The sequence below is a fragment of the Astatotilapia calliptera genome, chromosome 23 (genome assembly GCF_964374335.1).
Source record: "Astatotilapia calliptera chromosome 23, fAstCal68.1, whole genome shotgun sequence".
Lineage (NCBI taxonomy): Eukaryota > Metazoa > Chordata > Actinopteri > Cichliformes > Cichlidae > Astatotilapia > Astatotilapia calliptera.
The window spans coordinates 4,124,698-4,143,652 of record NC_137443.1 but is presented as its reverse complement, the minus strand read 5'-3'; the positions used below and the strand labels follow the sequence as shown (position 1 = coordinate 4,143,652).

At 41.8% G+C, this 18,955-nt stretch overlaps 4 protein-coding genes across 4 annotated transcripts; 2 read left to right on the top strand and 2 right to left on the bottom strand.

Moving 5' to 3' along the window:
- Positions 1-146: 146 nt before the first annotated feature.
- mrpl54 (mitochondrial ribosomal protein L54) lies at positions 147-3,378 on the bottom strand. The gene is made up of 3 exons (XM_026158730.2): positions 3,151-3,378; positions 2,806-2,962; positions 147-799 (listed from the first exon to the last, which is right to left on the bottom strand). The coding sequence occupies exons 1-3, from the start codon at positions 3,275-3,277 to the stop codon at positions 667-669; spliced, it is 417 nt and encodes a 138-aa protein (XP_026014515.1). The 5' UTR covers positions 3,278-3,378; the 3' UTR covers positions 147-666.
- fam32a (family with sequence similarity 32 member A) lies at positions 3,287-6,248 on the top strand. Its single transcript, XM_026158731.2, has 4 exons — positions 3,287-3,623; positions 4,949-5,093; positions 5,886-5,939; positions 6,066-6,248. Exons 1-4 carry the CDS (start codon positions 3,550-3,552, stop codon positions 6,132-6,134), a joined length of 342 nt encoding a protein of 113 aa, XP_026014516.1. The 5' UTR covers positions 3,287-3,549; the 3' UTR covers positions 6,135-6,248.
- An 87-nt stretch (positions 6,249-6,335) lies between these two features.
- Positions 6,336-8,595, bottom strand: fh (fumarate hydratase). The gene has a single exon (XM_026158728.2). It carries the CDS (start codon positions 8,388-8,390, stop codon positions 6,891-6,893), a length of 1,500 nt encoding a protein of 499 aa, XP_026014513.1. The 5' UTR covers positions 8,391-8,595; the 3' UTR covers positions 6,336-6,890.
- Positions 8,596-9,586: 991 nt separating this feature from the next.
- hdgfl2 (HDGF like 2) lies at positions 9,587-18,953 on the top strand. Its single transcript, XM_080297519.1, has 16 exons — positions 9,587-9,837; positions 10,445-10,521; positions 11,029-11,170; positions 11,516-11,731; positions 12,186-12,308; positions 13,227-13,295; positions 13,399-13,579; positions 13,735-13,819; positions 13,945-14,242; positions 14,321-14,454; positions 14,557-14,624; positions 14,751-14,821; positions 14,917-15,018; positions 16,759-16,918; positions 17,028-17,145; positions 17,826-18,953. Exons 1-16 carry the CDS (start codon positions 9,766-9,768, stop codon positions 17,923-17,925), a joined length of 2,016 nt encoding a protein of 671 aa, XP_080153645.1. The 5' UTR covers positions 9,587-9,765; the 3' UTR covers positions 17,926-18,953.
- Positions 18,954-18,955: the final 2 nt, after the last annotated feature.

Below are 18,955 nucleotides of genomic sequence, written 5' to 3'. Positions count from 1 at the left end.
AACTGCGACCCAGAGCTTTTCCTGTGACTTGGGGTTGGGCTGAAAAGCACCGACTTACCAACCGTGAACACAGCTCTACATTACAACCTAAAGTGGTGCCACATCTGGATACCTAATATCAATTAAAGCAATGGGACAAACTCAACTTTTGAATATAATTTCATTTTTATTTATAGACAGTCTGCACATTCACAAACAGGCAAAGTGATTTGCAAAAAGAAAACAAAACACCATAAACACATGTTCAAATGATTTAATCCAAGTTAAACACAATGAAATCCTTTTTTTCTACTTTTTGCCACAAAGTAACTACTCCAGAGCGTTCTAGTATACAACAGAAATGTTGAAAATTGTTACTACGACTTCATGAAAACTGGTCAAATTTGATTTAATGAAGAGTTTGTCTGAAGTGAGACAATAACTTCATTAGGTTCATATGATGTTCAGTTTTTGCCTTCTTGAAGGACTCCTTTGCAGTTCACGCTGTTATATCACCACCTTTGTTTAACACAAGAGAACGTTTGCATCAAACAGAACCAGCGATGAAGAGACAAAAGTCTCTCAGCTGTCAGGTGGGATAGACTGATCCAGAAGTCCGTTTCTGTCATGGTAATTCAGTCCAGGGTGTAAAACACTGCTGTTGCCCTCAGTAAGTCCAGTGAAACCCTACAACTTCTTCCCTTTATGTAGTCTGTTGAAACGCCAAATGTTTTCCTTCCTCAGACGTTTCCAATACTCCCAAGAGTCCGACTCGAGCTCGTTCAGCTTTTTGGCTGCTCCCAGGTTTAACTGGAACAACCTGAGTGAAAGAAAAGAAAAGAAAGAAAGAAGTGAAATATAACAACTACAACAACAACTCACAAAGAAGTTCCCCGATTACTTAAGCAGTGAGTCGATATGTCTATGATACAATATCAACTAATATAAAAACCAAAAGCACTCATATTTTGGAAACGGCCAGCATTCATAATCACTGCAGGTAGAAAGGCTGTGGATGCCTTTGAGTTTAAAAATAGATGTAAAAGTTAATTCAATATAAAGAAAATTACCTACAAATGGCACAGATTTCACACAACTGCCAGCTTCTCCTAACAAGTTCTGGCCGATTGCAGACTTTTTGCTGTAAAACGAAACATCCACCAAGCTCAAATTTTTAAAAACACTGCACACATTTTATGTTTTGCCCTTGATCTCGCTAAGCTCTCCTTTTTTCCTCCTCTTCTCTTTTCCTTTATTCTCTAGCTGGTCACAGTTAGATGGCTGCCTCTCCTCAAACCTGGCTCTACTGGTTTCGTCCTGTTTAAAGGGAGTTCTTCCTTCCTGCTCTCGCCAAGTGCTGCTCATACGGTATCGTCTGATTGTTGAGGTTTCCTCTGTAATAAAGACCTTGAAAGGCCTTTATCTTTTAGTTTAAAGCAGCTTGAGGTGACTTATGAGTAGAAATGCATTTTATATTATGTATATTAAAAATACAGGCTTATTTTCTCTAGATTTCTTTAAACAGTCTTCAAGAATAGTTCTCCGGGCTTCTTAAAGGACATTCAAAGTTCTTCTTTGGATCTTGGCTGGCTTTTGTTGCATTCTCTGTCAAGATGATCCCACACTGTTTTAATAATGTTGAGTTATGGGCTCTAGGGAGGACAATCCATGACTGCATTTTTCAATCCAGATATGCTTTTATTGCATTGCATGCAATAAAAGGTCTCATCTGTTAGCTAGCTGCTAACCCATAGTTTACAAATGGTTGTGAACACTCACTGAACCTGGAACCACTTGTCGAGTGTCTTCATATACTTTCATGGACACAGTGCACAGCGTGTTGAAATATGCTATAGATGTTCAGCTGGTCCAGCTAGTTTAGCTAATAGCTCTTTTGGAATCCCAATGTTGGTCCAAAAATACTATTTTATGCCTCTCAGCGTATTATCTTTGGCATTTTTTGTAGATTCAGCTAAAGACATGGGAACAAATGCAGCATATAATAGTGAATCCCTTGCCTAAGCTGCTTTTTGTCATGCTTGAATGGTTCATGAGTCTCTGTTAAGTGGCTTAACAAAAAAAAATGGGGGAGGGGGGACAGCCAATGTCCAAAGAAAAACTTAGAAAAAGTTCCCTGGAGAAAAAACGAAATACAATAAAGACATATAGTCATAGTCCCAACTCTGTGCTTCACTATTAAGAATAAATGTACTGTGGTATAACTGCTGAACAGATGCATTCTTATCACAGTCTGTGAGCTGCAAGAGGAACTCATATTTTACTTGATAAAGCAATGCATGTCTTTTATTGAGAGGTACTGGTGTAAGTAGTTCCCCATTCACTGCCATCATTTTCAGAGGATCGCACCGTGGCTCTGATTAGTGGCACGATGTCTCATTCTGTACCTCTCGATCACTGCTGCAGCTGTGTTTCTGCTTTTAATTTAATCACTGATCTTCCACTTTGTGTTTCAATATTTATAAAGATCTGGTGTTCACAGTCATTTCAGGAGCAGGTTTATACATTTGGACTAAATGGAAATCGCACCTGCAGACAGATTTGTTTCAGGAATCACAAGTTTCCTAAGTTTTATATCAGTTTTGGAATTTTTTTGAAAACCAGTAAACTTCTGAAAAATGCCTATTAATTAATTTAAGCTAAGGAGGCACAACCAGCTTCTGGAGCCAGATGTGGACTTACTTTTCCCAGAACATCACACCATTTATTTGTTCAGTAAATGGGTGAAACTTCCACTGGATGTGTGTACAATGATGACACAACGAGGGAAAACATTAAATAAAACATTAACATAACGTGCACTCTCACCATTCAGGGTACTCCTCAGGAGGCTTCAGCTTGGGGTCTTCCCCTTGTTTGAAGATGTTGACCCCTACTGCATGAGATGTGAGTCTGACAGGGTCTTTACACACCTCTGGACCTTTCAGTTCCTCTTTCATCATGCCTTTACCCTTTCCCTTGGCCGCTAAAAAATGGAGGAAGAGATTTGTGACTCAAATTAGACTCATGTGGAATGAAAAAAAAAATCCACACAACATTTTAAATTTAATGCGATCTAAATGACACATGCATCGACATCTCCCCTTTTTGTTTTTATATAATCGCACACAGTAAAGTAAACAAGCTTGGCACACAGATGTCCTCTTTACTCACCAACTTTCTTAGCATATCCACATGTCTGTCCTCTGTTTAATATGCTCACCCTGCACAGAAACGACGTGTTGTTTCCGGTGAGGCACCGCGCTACCGGTGCTATCCGTAATAAACTGTACCGTAACATTTTTACTTTATTTTAAAAACGAACTCCACCATGCTACAATTTGACATTCAGTTTTGCCTCAACTTCCGCTTTCTGCCTCGTATTTGCCTCGTTAGAAGTAGAGTACAGCACCCCCCGTGGCTGGGAAGAAACACCGCAGGACATTTTCATGCATACTTGGGTCGCTTCCTTTCACCTCCCAATAGGTGGCAGCACTGATCCTGATCCGTCTCTGTCAGAGCAGAAAGCAGAAGAAGACGACGACGACGACGACGACAAACAGCTTCTCGAACATGTCTGAGTACGCTACAGTCCAGAAAAGTGCCCTGAAATTAAAGGGTGTGGGAGATATTTCTGCTGGGAAAAAGTAAGTCTTAGTAGTATCAGCGCTTAGAAGAAAATGTACGAAAAAGACATCTCTGTCAAGTCGATGAAATACTTCAAATTATGTGGTTGTGTTCGTACCAGGCTATGGTTAGCCCTTTTGCTAGTAGGAAAACAAACCTCTTTGTTCACTGAACGTGTGTGGATATGAGTAATATTACGTAATATTTGAAGAGGCCAACAAATATGAAAATAACATTTAAACGCATGCTTCGTGGCCTCACAGCTGTTGATAGTAGAATTATGGACTGTAACAGAAGGGGTAGCTAGCTAGCTAGCTTGGCAAAAACAAAACGACCGACTAATATATACTTTCTTTTGCACGACACTGGATACACATTCCTTTTAAATGTTAAAATCTAAAATACACAAAACCAACTGACTAGTTAGTTGTTCAGAAAACAGGAGACACAAGGTTTTGAACGCTAAAGACAGATGTGTGTTACGTAATACATGATTACTGCTGTAGTTGTGGGACTTTGCAGGCCTTAAGTGCTTACAGGATCTTTGTGTATTCAAATGAAACCTGTTTTTAGTGGTATTTGACTAACATACTCAAAAACCCCCCAACTTGAATGGTATGTGCAGTACTGTGCAAGTCTTGTGGCACCTCTCATTTCTTTGTATTTTTATTTTTTGCTGTAATTGTTTTTTTTAGTTGTGTTGATAAAATAGTTGGCCAGGTGGTATGAAGGCATTTCAAAGGTTTTTATCTCACCTTAAAAATAAGGCAAATAGAAAAGAAGAAGTTGGAGGCCTAAAAGAAAATTCATCTACAGTGGATGAATAGTATTTGAAAGTGTTGTCCTTAAGAACATCCCACAAAGACCTGATACAGAACCTGAGAGATGGCCCTTCAGTGGATCCATCTACTGTTTGCTGAAGCTTCATCAGAATTGTACTCAGTGAAAGGGTGGCTGTCAAGTAACCAGTCTCGAAGAAGGGAAATGAGGGGGAAAAGTATATCAAATTACTCAAGAAGTGGAACAAAATCAGTGGCACCAGGTCTTATGGAGGGAAATTTTTGGTACAAATTGTTGTTAACATGTGTGGAAGAATTCAGGAGAGAAGTTAAAAATGGTTGTTTTTTTTTTTTTATCCCAAACACAGTTAAACATTAGTAGTCACCATTGGTGCACTCGATTAAAAAAAATTGCTGCAGCTATTTCCAATTTTTCTGGCAAAACATTTTTTGAAAAAGAGGAGTGGCTCAAGACCTTTGCACAGTACTGTCCTGCATGTACATTTTCTTGCACAAAATTGGTAATAAATTATGAGGAATAATAATGGTGTTTCTCTTATTTTTAGGAAGAAAAAGAAGAACAAGGAGAGCAAGCATCGCATGGAGCAGGTCGTTACCAGCCAAAGCGATGAGGAGGTGAAAACCAAGAAAGTATATCTTGACAAAAGGACACCGGCACAGATTGCTTTTGACAAGATGCAAGAGAAACGGGTGAGTTCTTTTTCTCCAGCGTTCAAGGGATTGAATTGTGAGGGGAAACAAAGCTAACATAAGTATTAATAGATTGTAGAAGTTTCTGTTTAGGAGAAGTGAATTATTTGTAAGGTTGGGTTCAAATTTGGCCCTTTTCAGGACTGAAAAACAAACTTGAGCTGCTTGAAAACTGCAGCCAAATCTATTATTCTCTGAAGTAAATTATCTAAACTCAGAATCTCTTTTGTTGTTTAGGGCAATATTTCCTAAAGCCATCTTTATTGTCAGTATCATGAATTATAGCAGGGTTTCAATAACAAATCTGCACCAGGTCTGCCAGTGGAAAAACATCAATTGCTAATGATGTTTCACTAAGGTATTGATAATATTACCTCTAAGAGAGAGCCAACAAGCTTAGCACTGTACAATAATTCCAAACTAGTGTAGTTTTGAAATACACATTTGCCTAATAAGCAAATTCCCAGTTCATTTCTGAAAAGAGACCCAAATCCCTTTGGGAATGGCATCCAGTGTGAAAATCTGCCAAATCAACTTTGGTGCTACCTGCTGCGGTGACCACTTGTGAACAAAGAAGCATCCAAACCTTGACTTGTTATGTAATCTGAAATAAATTCTTACTGTGTGTGTGTCAGTCAATCTTACTCCCACTAAATCCAGTAGTCTGTGTTAAGTGTTTTGGGGTTTTTTTTTTCTCCCCTCTGGCAGAGATTTAAAGATTGTGAATGTGTAAAATGAAAGTTCTAATGTAAATTGTTTGGCATTACATTTCTCTCCATTTCTTTTTAACAGCAAATGGAGCGGATTTTGAACAAGGCATCAAAGACCCACAAACACAGAGTCGAGGTAAGAGCTTCCTTAACTCGGCCTTTCAGAGACATAGATTTAAGACAACATTTACATAAAACTTAATATCAAAATTGCATATTTCTTAATAGAAACAGTTTGTGACATTATGTTCTTGTTTATCAGGATTTTAACCGTCACCTGGACAACCTGACAGAGCATTATGACATCCCCAAAGTCAGCTGGACCAAATAAAACCGGCGCAAATGTTCACTCTTGTTTCATCACTTGTACAAAATGTTTCTGCACCACGTTTTTTGAAATGTATATTTGTTGTTTACAATTAAAATTCATTTAATTTCAACTTCATACTGTTGTAATCCCTGGTGTTTATACAGCAGATGTTTAACCAATCATGCTAATGTGCGTGCATGTAAGCAAGGAAAAAAATTGAAATAAGACTGAATTTATTTTAATAAATGCATTTCATTTAACGGACACATGGCATAAATGGCACACATCGTGTAAACCAAAACACACGAGGTACAATGTTATGTAGTGTTTTGAAGCAACCACAATGGCACTCCGAGCTGCAATGGTATCGACTACAAGCTGAGGAGGAGTTAAAAGTATTCTGACTCTGGAAGAAAAAAAGAAAAGACTTTACATGTTTACATGTACAAAATTAAGTCATATTGATGACGAAGCTTTACTGCTGCTACTTCTTAAAACATTCCCTGTTAAGACACAAAGATAAAAGGTGTGTAGAGCTGCATCAGCTGTTTCATCCATACCAAAGGACCATGACACAGTGCACTTTGAACTCTACCAGTATGCCAGATATTACGCAAGTTGCGTCATACAACAGTATGCCAGATTTTTTTGTTGAGAGATGAAAAGTTCAGGATCCAAAAAAAAATGCTTACTCAGTTCCACATCTGATTTACTTAAATACTCTTTTCTTTTGTGTAAAAGAGTTTTGTTTTTTTTCCTTTTCCCTGGGTTGTCAGTTTACTTTGGTCCCAGCATGTCACTTGGCTTCACCCACTGGTCGAACTGCTCTTCGGTCAGATAGCCCAGCTCCACGGCCACAGCCTTCAGGGTCGAGCCTTTCTTGTGAGCCGTTTTAGCGATGGTGGCCGCCTTGTCGTACCCGATGTGTGGGTTAAGCGCTGTGACCAGCATGAGGGACTCATTCATGAGCTTGTTGATCCTCTCCGTGTTGGCCTGGATGCCCACCACGCAGTTGTTGGTGAAGGAGACGGAGGCGTCGCCGAGCAGCTGTGCGGAGTTCAGCACATTCTTCACCATCATCGGCTTGAAGACGTTGAGTTCAAAGTGTCCGTTGCTGCCTCCGACGGTGACGGCCACGTGGTTCCCCATCACCTGGGCTGCCACCATGGTCATGGCCTCACACTGGGTTGGGTTCACCTTGCCCGGCATGATGCTGCTTCCTGGCTCATTCTCTGGTAGGATGAGCTCTCCAAGGCCTGAGCGAGGTCCTGACCCCAAGAAGCGGACGTCATTGGCGATCTTCATCATGCTGACGGCCACAGTGTTGAGAGCCCCGCTCAGCTCTACCAGGGCGTCGTGAGCTGCCAGGGCTTCAAATTTGTTGGGAGCGGTTACAAACGGCAGGCCTGTGAGAGAAGCAACGGTGGAGGCTACCTTCTCAGCAAACCCAATGCGGGTGTTAAGTCCCGTTCCTACAGCCGTGCCTCCAGCTGCCAGCTCATACACCCTGGGCATGGCTGCCTTCACCCTCTCAATGCTGTATTTCACCTGCTGGACGTAACCGCTGAACTCCTGGCCCAGCGAGAGCGGCACAGCGTCCTGAGTGTGTGTGCGCCCAATTTTGATGATGTCTTTGAACTCTTCAGCCTTTGAAGCAAGTGCGTCGTGCAGAGTCTGCAGGCCGGGCAGCAGGACCTGGTGGACCTCAGTGGCTACTGCAATGTGCATGGCTGTGGGGAAGGTGTCATTGGAGCTCTGACTCTTGTTGACATGGTCATTGGGGTGAACTGGATCCTTGGAGCCCAGTTTCCCTCCCAGGATCTCAATAGCCCTGTTGCTGATCACCTCATTGACATTCATGTTAGTCTGAGTTCCAGAGCCAGTCTGCCATACCACCAGAGGGAAATGATCATCGAGCTTACCGGCTGAAACCTCATCTGCAGCCTGGACGATTGCCTCAGCTATTTTTGGATCCAGGCCGTACTCCTTGTTCACCTGAGCAGCTGCTTTCTTCAGGACACCAAAGGCCTTGATCACTTGGATGGGCATTCTCTCACTTGGTCCCCCTATCTTGAAGTTCATGGTCGATCTGACAGTTTGGGCCCCGTAGTATTTGTCGGCCGGAACCTTGAGCTCCCCAAACGTGTCCCGTTCAATCCTGTAGTCCGAGCTGGCCATTCTGGACGTGCAGATGTGGAGTTTAGAGGTAGCGCTGAGCCTCTGCAGAGTCAGGAAGTTGCAGTTAAACTGCTGAACGCGTCCTAAAGACCGAAACATGGCTTCTCACTAGAGGTGATTTCGGGGGGAGGTCAACGTTGCTTTCCACATTGTAATATGTCATTGGGTGATCAGGAAACTGATCGGCGGTCAGCCAATCGCGAGGCAAGAAAGGCGGGATTTCCGCTGTGGCTGTCGTATCACGAGAAAACGAAGAGACAGCTTCATCCGGATTAATGAAGCTTTCCAAACATCCCACAACTCTATTTCCGGTGCGACAGGGAAGTCTGTTTGACTTAAAAGAATAAAAGTCGAGAATTTAAATAATTCAGTCATTTAAAATTGAGCGTTTAATCAAACCTGAAGACGACTTTTAAATACATTTTGTTGTGAAATAAGTGATATTGGGTATGTGTGAAGCTTGTTGGGATTGATGTGCTTATATTTTTACTTTTAAGAATGTCTGTCTTACTTCGCGTTTCTGTGTTTTACTATTTGAAAAGCATAAATTATAAAGACTCTTTATTGTCATTATACAAGCATAACGAAAATGCAGCCACACCACCCTTACATGGTGCACAAAATTTCAGTAACAGCCAAATATACTGACATGTATACGCATACACATATCCACAGGTTTAAATAGTGATGCAGTGTTTAGTACTATAATCTCACAGCAGAAAGTTCCCAAGTTCAAATCATTTCACACATCCGGGGCTTTCCTGTGTTGAGTTTGCATGTTCTATCCTGGTACACTGGCTTTGCTCGACAGTCCAAAGAGGTACATCTAAACTGAACACTGAATGTGTGCGTAAATAGTTTTCTGTGTCTATCTGTCCAGGATGTACCATGCCTTACTTCCTATGACAGCTGGGAGATTGGATAAGCAGAAGAAAATGGAGCGATACATACTTCCCCACATATGTATGTAAATGCATGTATGTATTCAAGGATATTGCACGTTTACAGACCATGAAATATGCAAATAACATAGTCATAAGTATATGTCTATAGTATGTAAACATGTGGAACTGAACTGTATAATTTTGCATATATGTATTTAGTTTGTGTAAATTTAAGCTACACTCTTAAAAACAATATTTTCGTGATTTTTTTGTTGGTGGAAAACTAAAATTTGTTTAATCGCGGCCAAAAAATGTTTATATGAAGGAAAAGATAATTTACTCTTTAATTGAGTCGTTTTTTAAAGTCTTTCTTTTGAAGGCTAACTTGGCACCCTGGAGCGGAAACGGTTAGTACGTAGCGTCTGGCTTCACGCAGCTTCTCGCGGTAACGTTAGTATACTGTTAGCTTGGTAGCTAACACCACCGTTTCCAGGTTTCGTGTCGACCTGAAAACATCAAACCGAGAGAGACACAGAAAGACTGCGTATCTTAAACCTTTTTAAACCCAGGCTGTGCAGAAGAGAAGAACAATGCCACACAACTTCCAGCCCGGAGACCTCGTCTTTGCTAAGATGAAGGGATACCCCCATTGGCCAGCCAGGGTAAGCAAGCAACGTTAACAGCAGCAGCAGTCTGAGAGGCGGAGGAGGGGGTGGGCTGCTCTGCACGGGACGCTGTAGAAGGTTCTCTGTAGATGTTCTCCACTACGTTTATGGATACAGACAAACAGAAAGCGTAGGCTTACTTCTGCAGGGCTGACAGGCTGCAGGTGTGCACAGGCCCACTGTCAGCGTATGAGCGGCAAAATTTGCATGAGATGCTCGTGGCCTAACCTACACGGAGACGTTCACCACTCCAGCTAACGTTGTTTTTATGGAGATGACGTTTAAAAAAAAATTGTGGATTTTTTCCCCCTCCCCTTTTTAAAAACTTGCTGATATTGTAGAGCATATTTCCCTGCGCATTAAAATGGATAAAACGACTATCAGGTTGCGTTTGTTGTTGTTTTAACTGCTAATTGCACAAATGGCCAAGGGGCTGACCGTTGAAGTGGCACATTTACGGGGATTCTGATGAGCAGAAACAACTTTTCGAGCCACAGTTGTGTGTTCAGTCCTGTGTCTGCAAGTGAATGTGTGACATGTCATCTGTTTGCTCTCTTCATTGAAAATCATGCTTTTAAAAATTACGATTATTTTTTTTAAACAGATTGAAGATGTGGCTGATGGAGCAGTGAAACCACCTCCTAATAAAATCCCCATTTTCTTCTTTGGGACACATGAAACGTAAGTACACAGAGACTAGAGTTAAGTGTATTTGCAGAACTGTTTAATCTTGGGTGGATGCAGGTGTTGTAAACTTGCACATTGGCTGAAATTCATCAGCCATGTTTACTTTTTCTGGTTAAATTTGGTAGTTCCAGTTTTGAATTTAGGCTCTGGCTCACCTGTTTTTTAAAAAAAAAATCCCCTTTGGTAGAGTGACGTTGGCACATATAACTACTTTGATGTGAAACTACTGTTAATTTGAGTCAGTCTTAGTGCGCAGTATGTTTCCACAAGATGTGTTGACATATTTGAACTGGTGAGACACACCATCTGTTTGACAAGATGGCACCTGCAGTATTTTAATCTGTCACTAGGTGGCACAGTGATCTGCTTCAAAGTCTGGAGTCGAACACCAGCCTTCCTAAACACAAGTATAAACATCCTGTTCATTATTGAAAGCCTGGGACATCAGATTGTTTCCCGTCAGTTTGCTTCACGTTTTCTTTATTTTCTCTGTTTTCAAAGAGCATTCCTCGCACCAAAGGACCTTTTTGCCTATGAAAAGTACAGAGAACGATATGGGAAACCCAACAAAAGGAAGGGATTCAATGAAGGCTTATGGGAGATCCAGAACAATCCACATGCCTCCTACAGCGCCCCACCTGTAGTAAGTCTCTGTCATCTTCCCAAAATCCTGAAGCAGGCATAATTCAGCATGAAATGTAAAAGATACTGGAAGCGCATTTGTTTTTTCATAACCCTCATTTGGGTGATTTTTGTGAGCATAGATTTAGGATCTGCAGGATGTACTTGGTAGCGACTGGTTTGATTCAAATGAATCTACTTTTCCTTCTCATGAAAAATTCCTTGTTCAGACTTGGAGAGACTGTGGCCTGTGTGACCTTCACCAAAGCAGCTACTGTTCTTCACCAGTATCTTTGCTGCTTCTCCCCTTTTTGTCGCCCTGTTCAGATATTTTTCATTATTATATTTTATTGTGTTTTGTCTGCAGCCAGCTAGCTCATCTGACAGCGAGGCTGAAAATGCAGGAGGAGGAAGCGACGAGGAGGACGATGAGGAGGACGCCCCGGTTCCTCGGAAAGCACAAACAGGAAGTGAGGTTGATTCAGATTCTGGGAGTGAAGACAGAGGAAGGGGGGGCGGAGGAGGAGGAGGGGGCGGAGGAGGAGGAGGAGGAGGAATGAAGCGAAAGCCACAGGCTCCTAAGGTAATTATACGAGGATTATATTGTTAGTGGATGTGTGTCATTACAACTCGTCCAGTGATTTGATTTAAGATTCACTCCTGTTGTTTTTGATGTTGAGCTTGATTAAAATAAATGGTTTCCTTGGTCACAGTTTGGGCCACAAAGAAGGTTTTTCTGGCACCATACGTGACCAACTACCATCAGCAGCAGCCAAGTTACTGTAACAATTTGTCATTCATGAATAGTTACCGAGAATTTGAAGAGTTGAAAGAAGAGCACACATTTTCTGGTGGCTTTTTTTTTTTATAGCCGATGTTGTCGCAGCAGTGACGAAAGCTAAATGAGCCAGAAATTAAGGGATTTGTCTGCATGACTTGAATATTTGAGCAGTGAGATTATTTTTATATCTCAAGTGACCTATAACTGTTCAAATTTTCTGTTTTCTCACAAGTACTTTTTTTTTTTTTTGTTTCAGCGGCCTCCTCCTCCAAAAAAGGCACGAGGCTCATCGAGCGACCGAGATGAAGAAGAGAGTGGATCTCCTTCTGAATCAGAACCCACACCTTCGGAGTCTGACTCTGGGAAAAACAGTGATCAGGTAATAACATGTGCGTACGCGCGTGATTGTGGAGGAGTCTGATGCTCAAAGCCACTTTTGGTTGCCTCTCATTCGCAAATGGGTTGCTATAGCCGCGTGTTTGATTTGGTAGATTTATTTATGTTGGATGCCCTTCCTGACACAAGTCTCACCACTCAGCTGCCAACTTGGTAGCACCTCTGTAGTCGCTATTTACAAATGAAATGAAATGAATTCACGGTGCATTCACGGGTCTTTGGATGGTGGGAGGAAGCCGGTTAGCACTGTTGCTGCACAGCAAGAAGGTCCTGAGTTCAATTCCACCATCAGGCCGGGGTCTTTCTGTGTGGAGTTTGCATGTTCTCCCCGTGTTTGCGTGGGTTCCCTCCGGGTACTCCGGCTTCCTCCCACCGTCCAAAGACATGCAGCTTGTGGGGATAGGTTAATTGGATAATCCAAATTGCCACTAGGTGTGAATGTGAGTGTGAATGTGAGTGCGAATGGTTGTCTGTCCCTGTGTGTTGGCCCTGCGACGGACTGGCGACCTGTCCAGGGTGTACCCCGCCTCTCGCCCTATGACAGCTGGGATAGGCTCCAGCGCCCCCCGCGACCCTTGAAAGGATAAGCGGAAGCAAATGGATGGATGAAATTAATTTCTTTGGTCATGGTGGCATAAAAACTGCACATACAGAACGACCAGTCAGAGTTTGGTGGGTTTTGCCTCAAAGTAAGGTTTTAAAGCTTTTTTTTTAGGTGCAAGGTGCAGTAAATTACAGCTTTATATCAATTAATTTCCCAATTTTCTTCCCATTTTCCAATATGGCTTTTGATTGGCCTTTTCAGGGCAGGGAGGAGACAAACCGCTGTTGTGTATTTCTTTCGTGTCTCTCTTATAACGTCTCAGCTGCAAATCATTTGATGTTTGTTTTTCTTCAACAGGATTTTACTCCAGAGAAGAAATCTGGTGGACGAGGTGTGAAGAAAGCAGGAGGCAGAGGGAAGAAAAAGGTGAACCAGAAGGCCCCGTCACAGAAAGAATTACCTGTCACAAAACTCGGTGTCTTCTCTTTGCGTTTCCAGCTTTCGTTACTTTTTCTCTGTGACCTTGCAGAAGGCTTCGTCCGACTCTGATTCAGACTCTGGATCGGCATCGGAGAAGAAAGTAGCAGACAGCGACTCGGAGGACGAGAAGCCTCGACCGGCTCTGTCTGGTTCAGAATCCCAGTCTGGCTCAAAGTCTGAATCGGAATCAGATCCTCCCCCGCGGAAGGGCCCACAGGCTCGCAAGAAAGGTGCGAGTTTAGTTTTGCTCTTTTATTTACTACAGTTTCATCTACAATCGTAGCGATCCAGATAGATGTTTAGAAGGATGTTTAGAAGCAATTCTTTGCTCGTGAGTTAGTGCAGAGTTTTTCAAAGTCTGTGCTCGTGTCTTTCTGATTCACAGAGAAGCCGGCGCCAAAGCCTCGAGCACGTAAACCCAAACCTGCGCCGGCAAAACGAGCGCCTTCATCGTCCTCCGACAGCGAAAGGTCAGGCTGCTCCCAGGATTCCTTCTTAACGATTTATGCACCACAGGTTAATACAGTAAGAGAAATTCTACTCCATACATTAGCTTGGCATAATTAAGGTTGCCTTGCCCTCCCACCTCTCGCAGTGATAGTGAACCCGACCGCATCAGTGAATGGAAGAAACGAGATGAAGAACGCAGAAGAGAGCTGGAGGAGCGGCGAAAAAAGGAGGAAGCTGAAGAGCTCCGCCGGCTACGTGAGCGAGAGAAAGAGGAGGAGGAGAAGAAGAAAAAAGACAAAGATAAGGCTAAAAAAGAGAGTGACAGTGACAGCAGCAGTAGCTCAGATGAAGGTATAGACGATCACCCGTTGAAGAAGTCCAAGAAACCCCCCCCACCACCTATCCCTGCGCCCTCAGACTCTGATTCTCCGCCACCAGCTGAGGTACGTCTGTTAACATAGAGTAATGTTTTTGCTTTTGTTAAAGAAATGGGATTATACGTGATACTTTCCCATCAAAAGGTAAAGAAGCCACCCAAGAAGCTAGACAACCAGAAGAAAGCAAAAATAAAGAAAGAAAAGGAGAGGAAAGAACGAAAAGAGAGAGAGCTGAAAGAGAAGAAAGCCAGACGGTCAGAGGAGAGGTCCAGAGCGAGGTGAGTGCTCAATGGGGAACAGACTACTGCATGCACAGCTCATCAGGAGGTGGTGATCAAACATTAATGTACACGGATCACAGAGTTTCCTCTCTGTCTTAGGTCCAAGCCTGAAAAGCTGAAACGCAAACCAGAGAAGCTGCCGGAGAAGAAGGTGGAGAAGAAAAAGGGTCAGTGACTCACGCTGTTGGCTGAAAACATGCAGTGTCATTTATATAAGAGAGAGAGACAAGTTCAGTTTTCATTATCAAGAACGGATAAAGATATAATTTAGTACTTTGTGTGTTTATTTGCAGAGCCGTCACCTGGAGAAAGGCTACAGAAGCTTCATACAGATATAAAGTTTGCACTTAAAGTGGACAACCCAGTACGTAACGCTTAAGACGATGATTAATATGGTCACATAAATGTTTTGGGTTTCTTTTTATTCTGGCGTGAAAATTTGGTTTGTGTGGTTTTCAGGACATAGAGCGATGTCTACAAGCACTGGAAGAGCTCGAGGCTGTTCCTGTCACCAGCCAGATCCTACATAAGAACGCTGAAGTTATTGCCACACTAAAAAAGGTGAATTTGTTTTGTATTGCTCCACTGTTCTTTCTAGGTCCACAGCTCCTTTTGGTGTTTAAGCTGGAAAACCTGTGCTAAAATTTACTCAAGTAGTCAAAACGCAACACAAGGTTGGTTGAGCAGTAACTGTTTTGCCCTTGTGTTTTTATTCTTAAACACTTGTAGAGTAACTTTGCATAAGTCACCGTTCACAATAATACTTATTTATTTGACACTGGGCTTTGATGCAGTCTGTCCAAAACAGGGCATTTTGGTTCCTCTGCCTTTAAGCCAGTTTTTAAATATTTGATTGGCTAACTTTAAGCAGTGTGAAGCTTTGGCTCGTAGGGATTACTTACACACACGCTGACATCAATTGTTTGAAGTTTGATCAATTGTTCATGTGTATCCATCTCTGTAAAAGTATGTACATGACAGGGAAATAATAAAAGGAAAGGCAGGAGTCTTTTTTTGGGAGACTCATTGGCAACTTTGTTAGTTACAACTTGCTATGACAGTGCTGGATACTCTTCTGCTTTCTAAACCGCCTTACTTCTACATGGCATAGATACAACAAGGCAGGAACTCCAGCAACACTTAAAGGTAAAGAGGAACAACTTTATTAACTGACCAGCGTGTTTCGGCTTGTGGCTTTCATCAGGGTCATAATAACATAGAAACAAATTTGTGTTTAAATAAAGTACAGGAAACAGAAAAAAGGGAAAAATGTTTTCAAATGAACCAATCACACCTTCACGGGTAAACCAGCTGACGTATAACAGGTTGGTATTGGTTAATAGGTTAATTGGTTAAGTCACAGCTCAAGTGGAAATTGGTGAAGTTGTTGCTATGGATATGACATGGTCGGGTTCATTTCACTGCAGGGCAACCTGCATGTGGCGAATAAAATTTGAACTTGAACTTGAAGGTGCAGCACACGATGGCATCACACAGTTGCTGCACATCTGTAATGCAAATCCTCAGCAGATGTGCTCAAATGGATTGAAATGTGGTGACTTTTGATGACTGTGAACTCAGAAGATGGGTACAGCATGTTCAGCAGCCATATTGTGTGTTTTCTCTGTAAACCATAGAGATAGATGTGTAGGATCAGCAGTTTCTGAAATACTTGGGCAAATTCATTCAGTACCCAAAGTTACTATAGTTAACTAAAACTGTACTAAATATGGAGAAACTGTATATGGGGAAAAACATTGTAGTTAAAAATAAAAACTGGATTTTTGGAAAGATTAAAACTGAAATTATTGAGAATTTGGAAAACAGAGAAAATATCCTTATGTTTAGTCTTTGTTAGTTTTTGTTAGACCATTAAAGCCTCATCAGGGTTTAATGGTCATGTTTATTGAGACTTTGGACATCTACCAGACTGAGAGTCAACTGCTTTCAAAAGGTTTACTATTTTTGTTGGAATACTTGTACTGATTTTCCTAAATCTTGCCGCTAGTAGATGCCCTCCATACAGTAACAATTAAAAAAACTAAAGTCACTTAAGTGCCTTCTTCTGATGCTCAGTTTGAACTTCAGCAGGTCATCTTGACCGTGTCTGCATGCCTAAATGCGCCGAGTTGCTACCATGCGATTGGCTGATTTAGATATTTGCTTTAATGAGCAGTTGAACAGATGTACCTAATAAAATGTTCAGCAAGCGTATGTTTAGCAATCTACGTGTTTTTTATTTGAACAAATTCATATAAAAAATGTTACCGGACTTATTTGACATGTTTGTGTTCATTTTAGATCCGGCGGTATAAAGCCAGCACTGCAGTCATGGAAAAAGCTAGCGACGTCTACAACAAGTTAAAACTGCGTTTTGTGGGCAAGGCGGAGGTGGCAGCCAAACCTAAAACTGAGAACAAGGAGCCAGAGAATGATGAGGAGAAAGAGACAGAAAACACAGGTAAAAGCACTCGTTTTGGATTTACTAAAATCTGGATTCTACTGTTTTCTAGTGCACTTTCTTTGGGTTTGTCTGCTCGCTTATTTAAATCTGATTTTGCCGTGAGCAGACTCCACACCTGTGAATGGGGAATCAGAGCAGAAAAAAAATGACACAGAGGGAGAGGAAAAGCCAAAGTCACCCATACAAGACGAGAACAACGTTGATACGGCTTCAAGTCCAAACAGGTGAGCGTCACACGTAAACCCACCTGTGACAGGATGCGAGCTTGGGTCACATTAGCAAACGAGACACATTTTTGCTATAATCGGATGATGTCATGTATGATGTTTTCAAGCATGCCTGCTCTTCGTTAGACAATTAAACATAGGGAGGGGGGTACCATCTTAAATTGCCTGTAATTGGTCACAGGACCACAACCAGTGTCCGGCAGCCTCGCCTCTGTCAGTGCGCCCCAGGGTGGCTGTGGCTACAATGTAGCTGCCATCACCAGTGTGTGAACGTGTGTGTGAATGGGTGGATGACTGGATGTGTAAAGCGCTTTGGGGTCCTTAGGGACTAGTAAAGCGCTATATAAATACAGGCCATTTACCATAAACATGTGTCAGGCAACGTCTAACAATAAAACTCGATACATTTGGTTGGACACACATGAAACCTACTCACTCGTTCACTATGTGTCTGCTATATAAAATAAATTAAATTGTATGAAAGGTTTTTGAAAAGCACGCTACACAAAGTATTTAAAGACACCTTCGGTAAGAGGTCTTATGGTGCCGTCAGGTTAAGTGTAGGAAAACTCCTAAAGAGGCGCCTGCATTGTTGGATGCATGATATTTACTAAGTAAACATTATCGGGCGTAATCTTGTTTTACGTGTATTGTTACGACTCTGCGATCCTCTTCAGGCGAAGCCCGGACAGCTCGGCCGAACAGCAAACGCACACGTATGAAGAAGAGGACAACTCGATCTCTGCGGAGACGGAACAACCTGCCGCCGAGAGCTGAAAGCATCCCTCACCGACCACTGCAGTGGACCAAGTGCTAAAAGATGGTGGCCTCTGTTTAACATGACGCAGTGCTGCTGGCCCAACAACATTGCAACACACACCCAGCATTTCCTACCTTATCTGTTACTTCATTGTTCATGTTTTAGACATTTTTGTACTCTAACCATACCAAACCAGAAAAGGCCCATTTTTAGTCCATTTGTTCATCACATCAGAAACGACATGCTTATTAGTGAGCTAGATAACGGCACCACGCAACACTCGTTGGTTTCCGAGATGTACTTTTTCTTTTCTACGACACTCTGGCCGTCCTGGATCCTCACTCCAAACTCCCGCCAGCTCCTGGCTGCTTTCTTCTTTCTAAAATCTGAACTTTGGTCTTTCATACTGTGTGTATGTCAAATGATTACATTTTTAGCTCTTCTATATAGAGCGGGGTAATATGAGATGAAACTGAATCTGATGAAGAAAATGGGAAGAAATGAGTTATGCTTTTTTGTGTGTATGTGTGTGTGTAGCTCTTACATCTGTTGGCTTCTTTCTTTTTCTTTTTTTTTTATAAAGCCTGCAAAACATCACAAAGGCCTCCTATCTGTGTGTTTGCCATAGTGGGAGGGGTAAAATGCTACTTGTCTTTTATGTTAAGTATTTTTTTTAATTCTCTGGTCTTGACCCAGTGAATCCAGTCTGAAATGTAAAGAGTCACTTAAAACTGTTTTCTGGTTGAGGTCCACCTACTGTTTTTATAGCCTCGTTTTCAGATAGATACAGTTTTGTCTAAAAATAATAATCTATGTGGAGTTAAACACCTTGTACTCTCCTCTCCCCTAGTGTCTGCTTAATAAATGGAATAACGCACACATTAAAAACAAAAACTGCCCTTAAAAGCTAATGAGATCTCATGTAGCTGCAGCCTTTTTTTTGACATGTTTTTTTTCTGTCATGTGCATACAGCCGGTGTTTTTAGTGCTATGTAAATTGGTAAAGTATTTCTATCACTAGACTTGAATAAAAATATCAGCATGGTT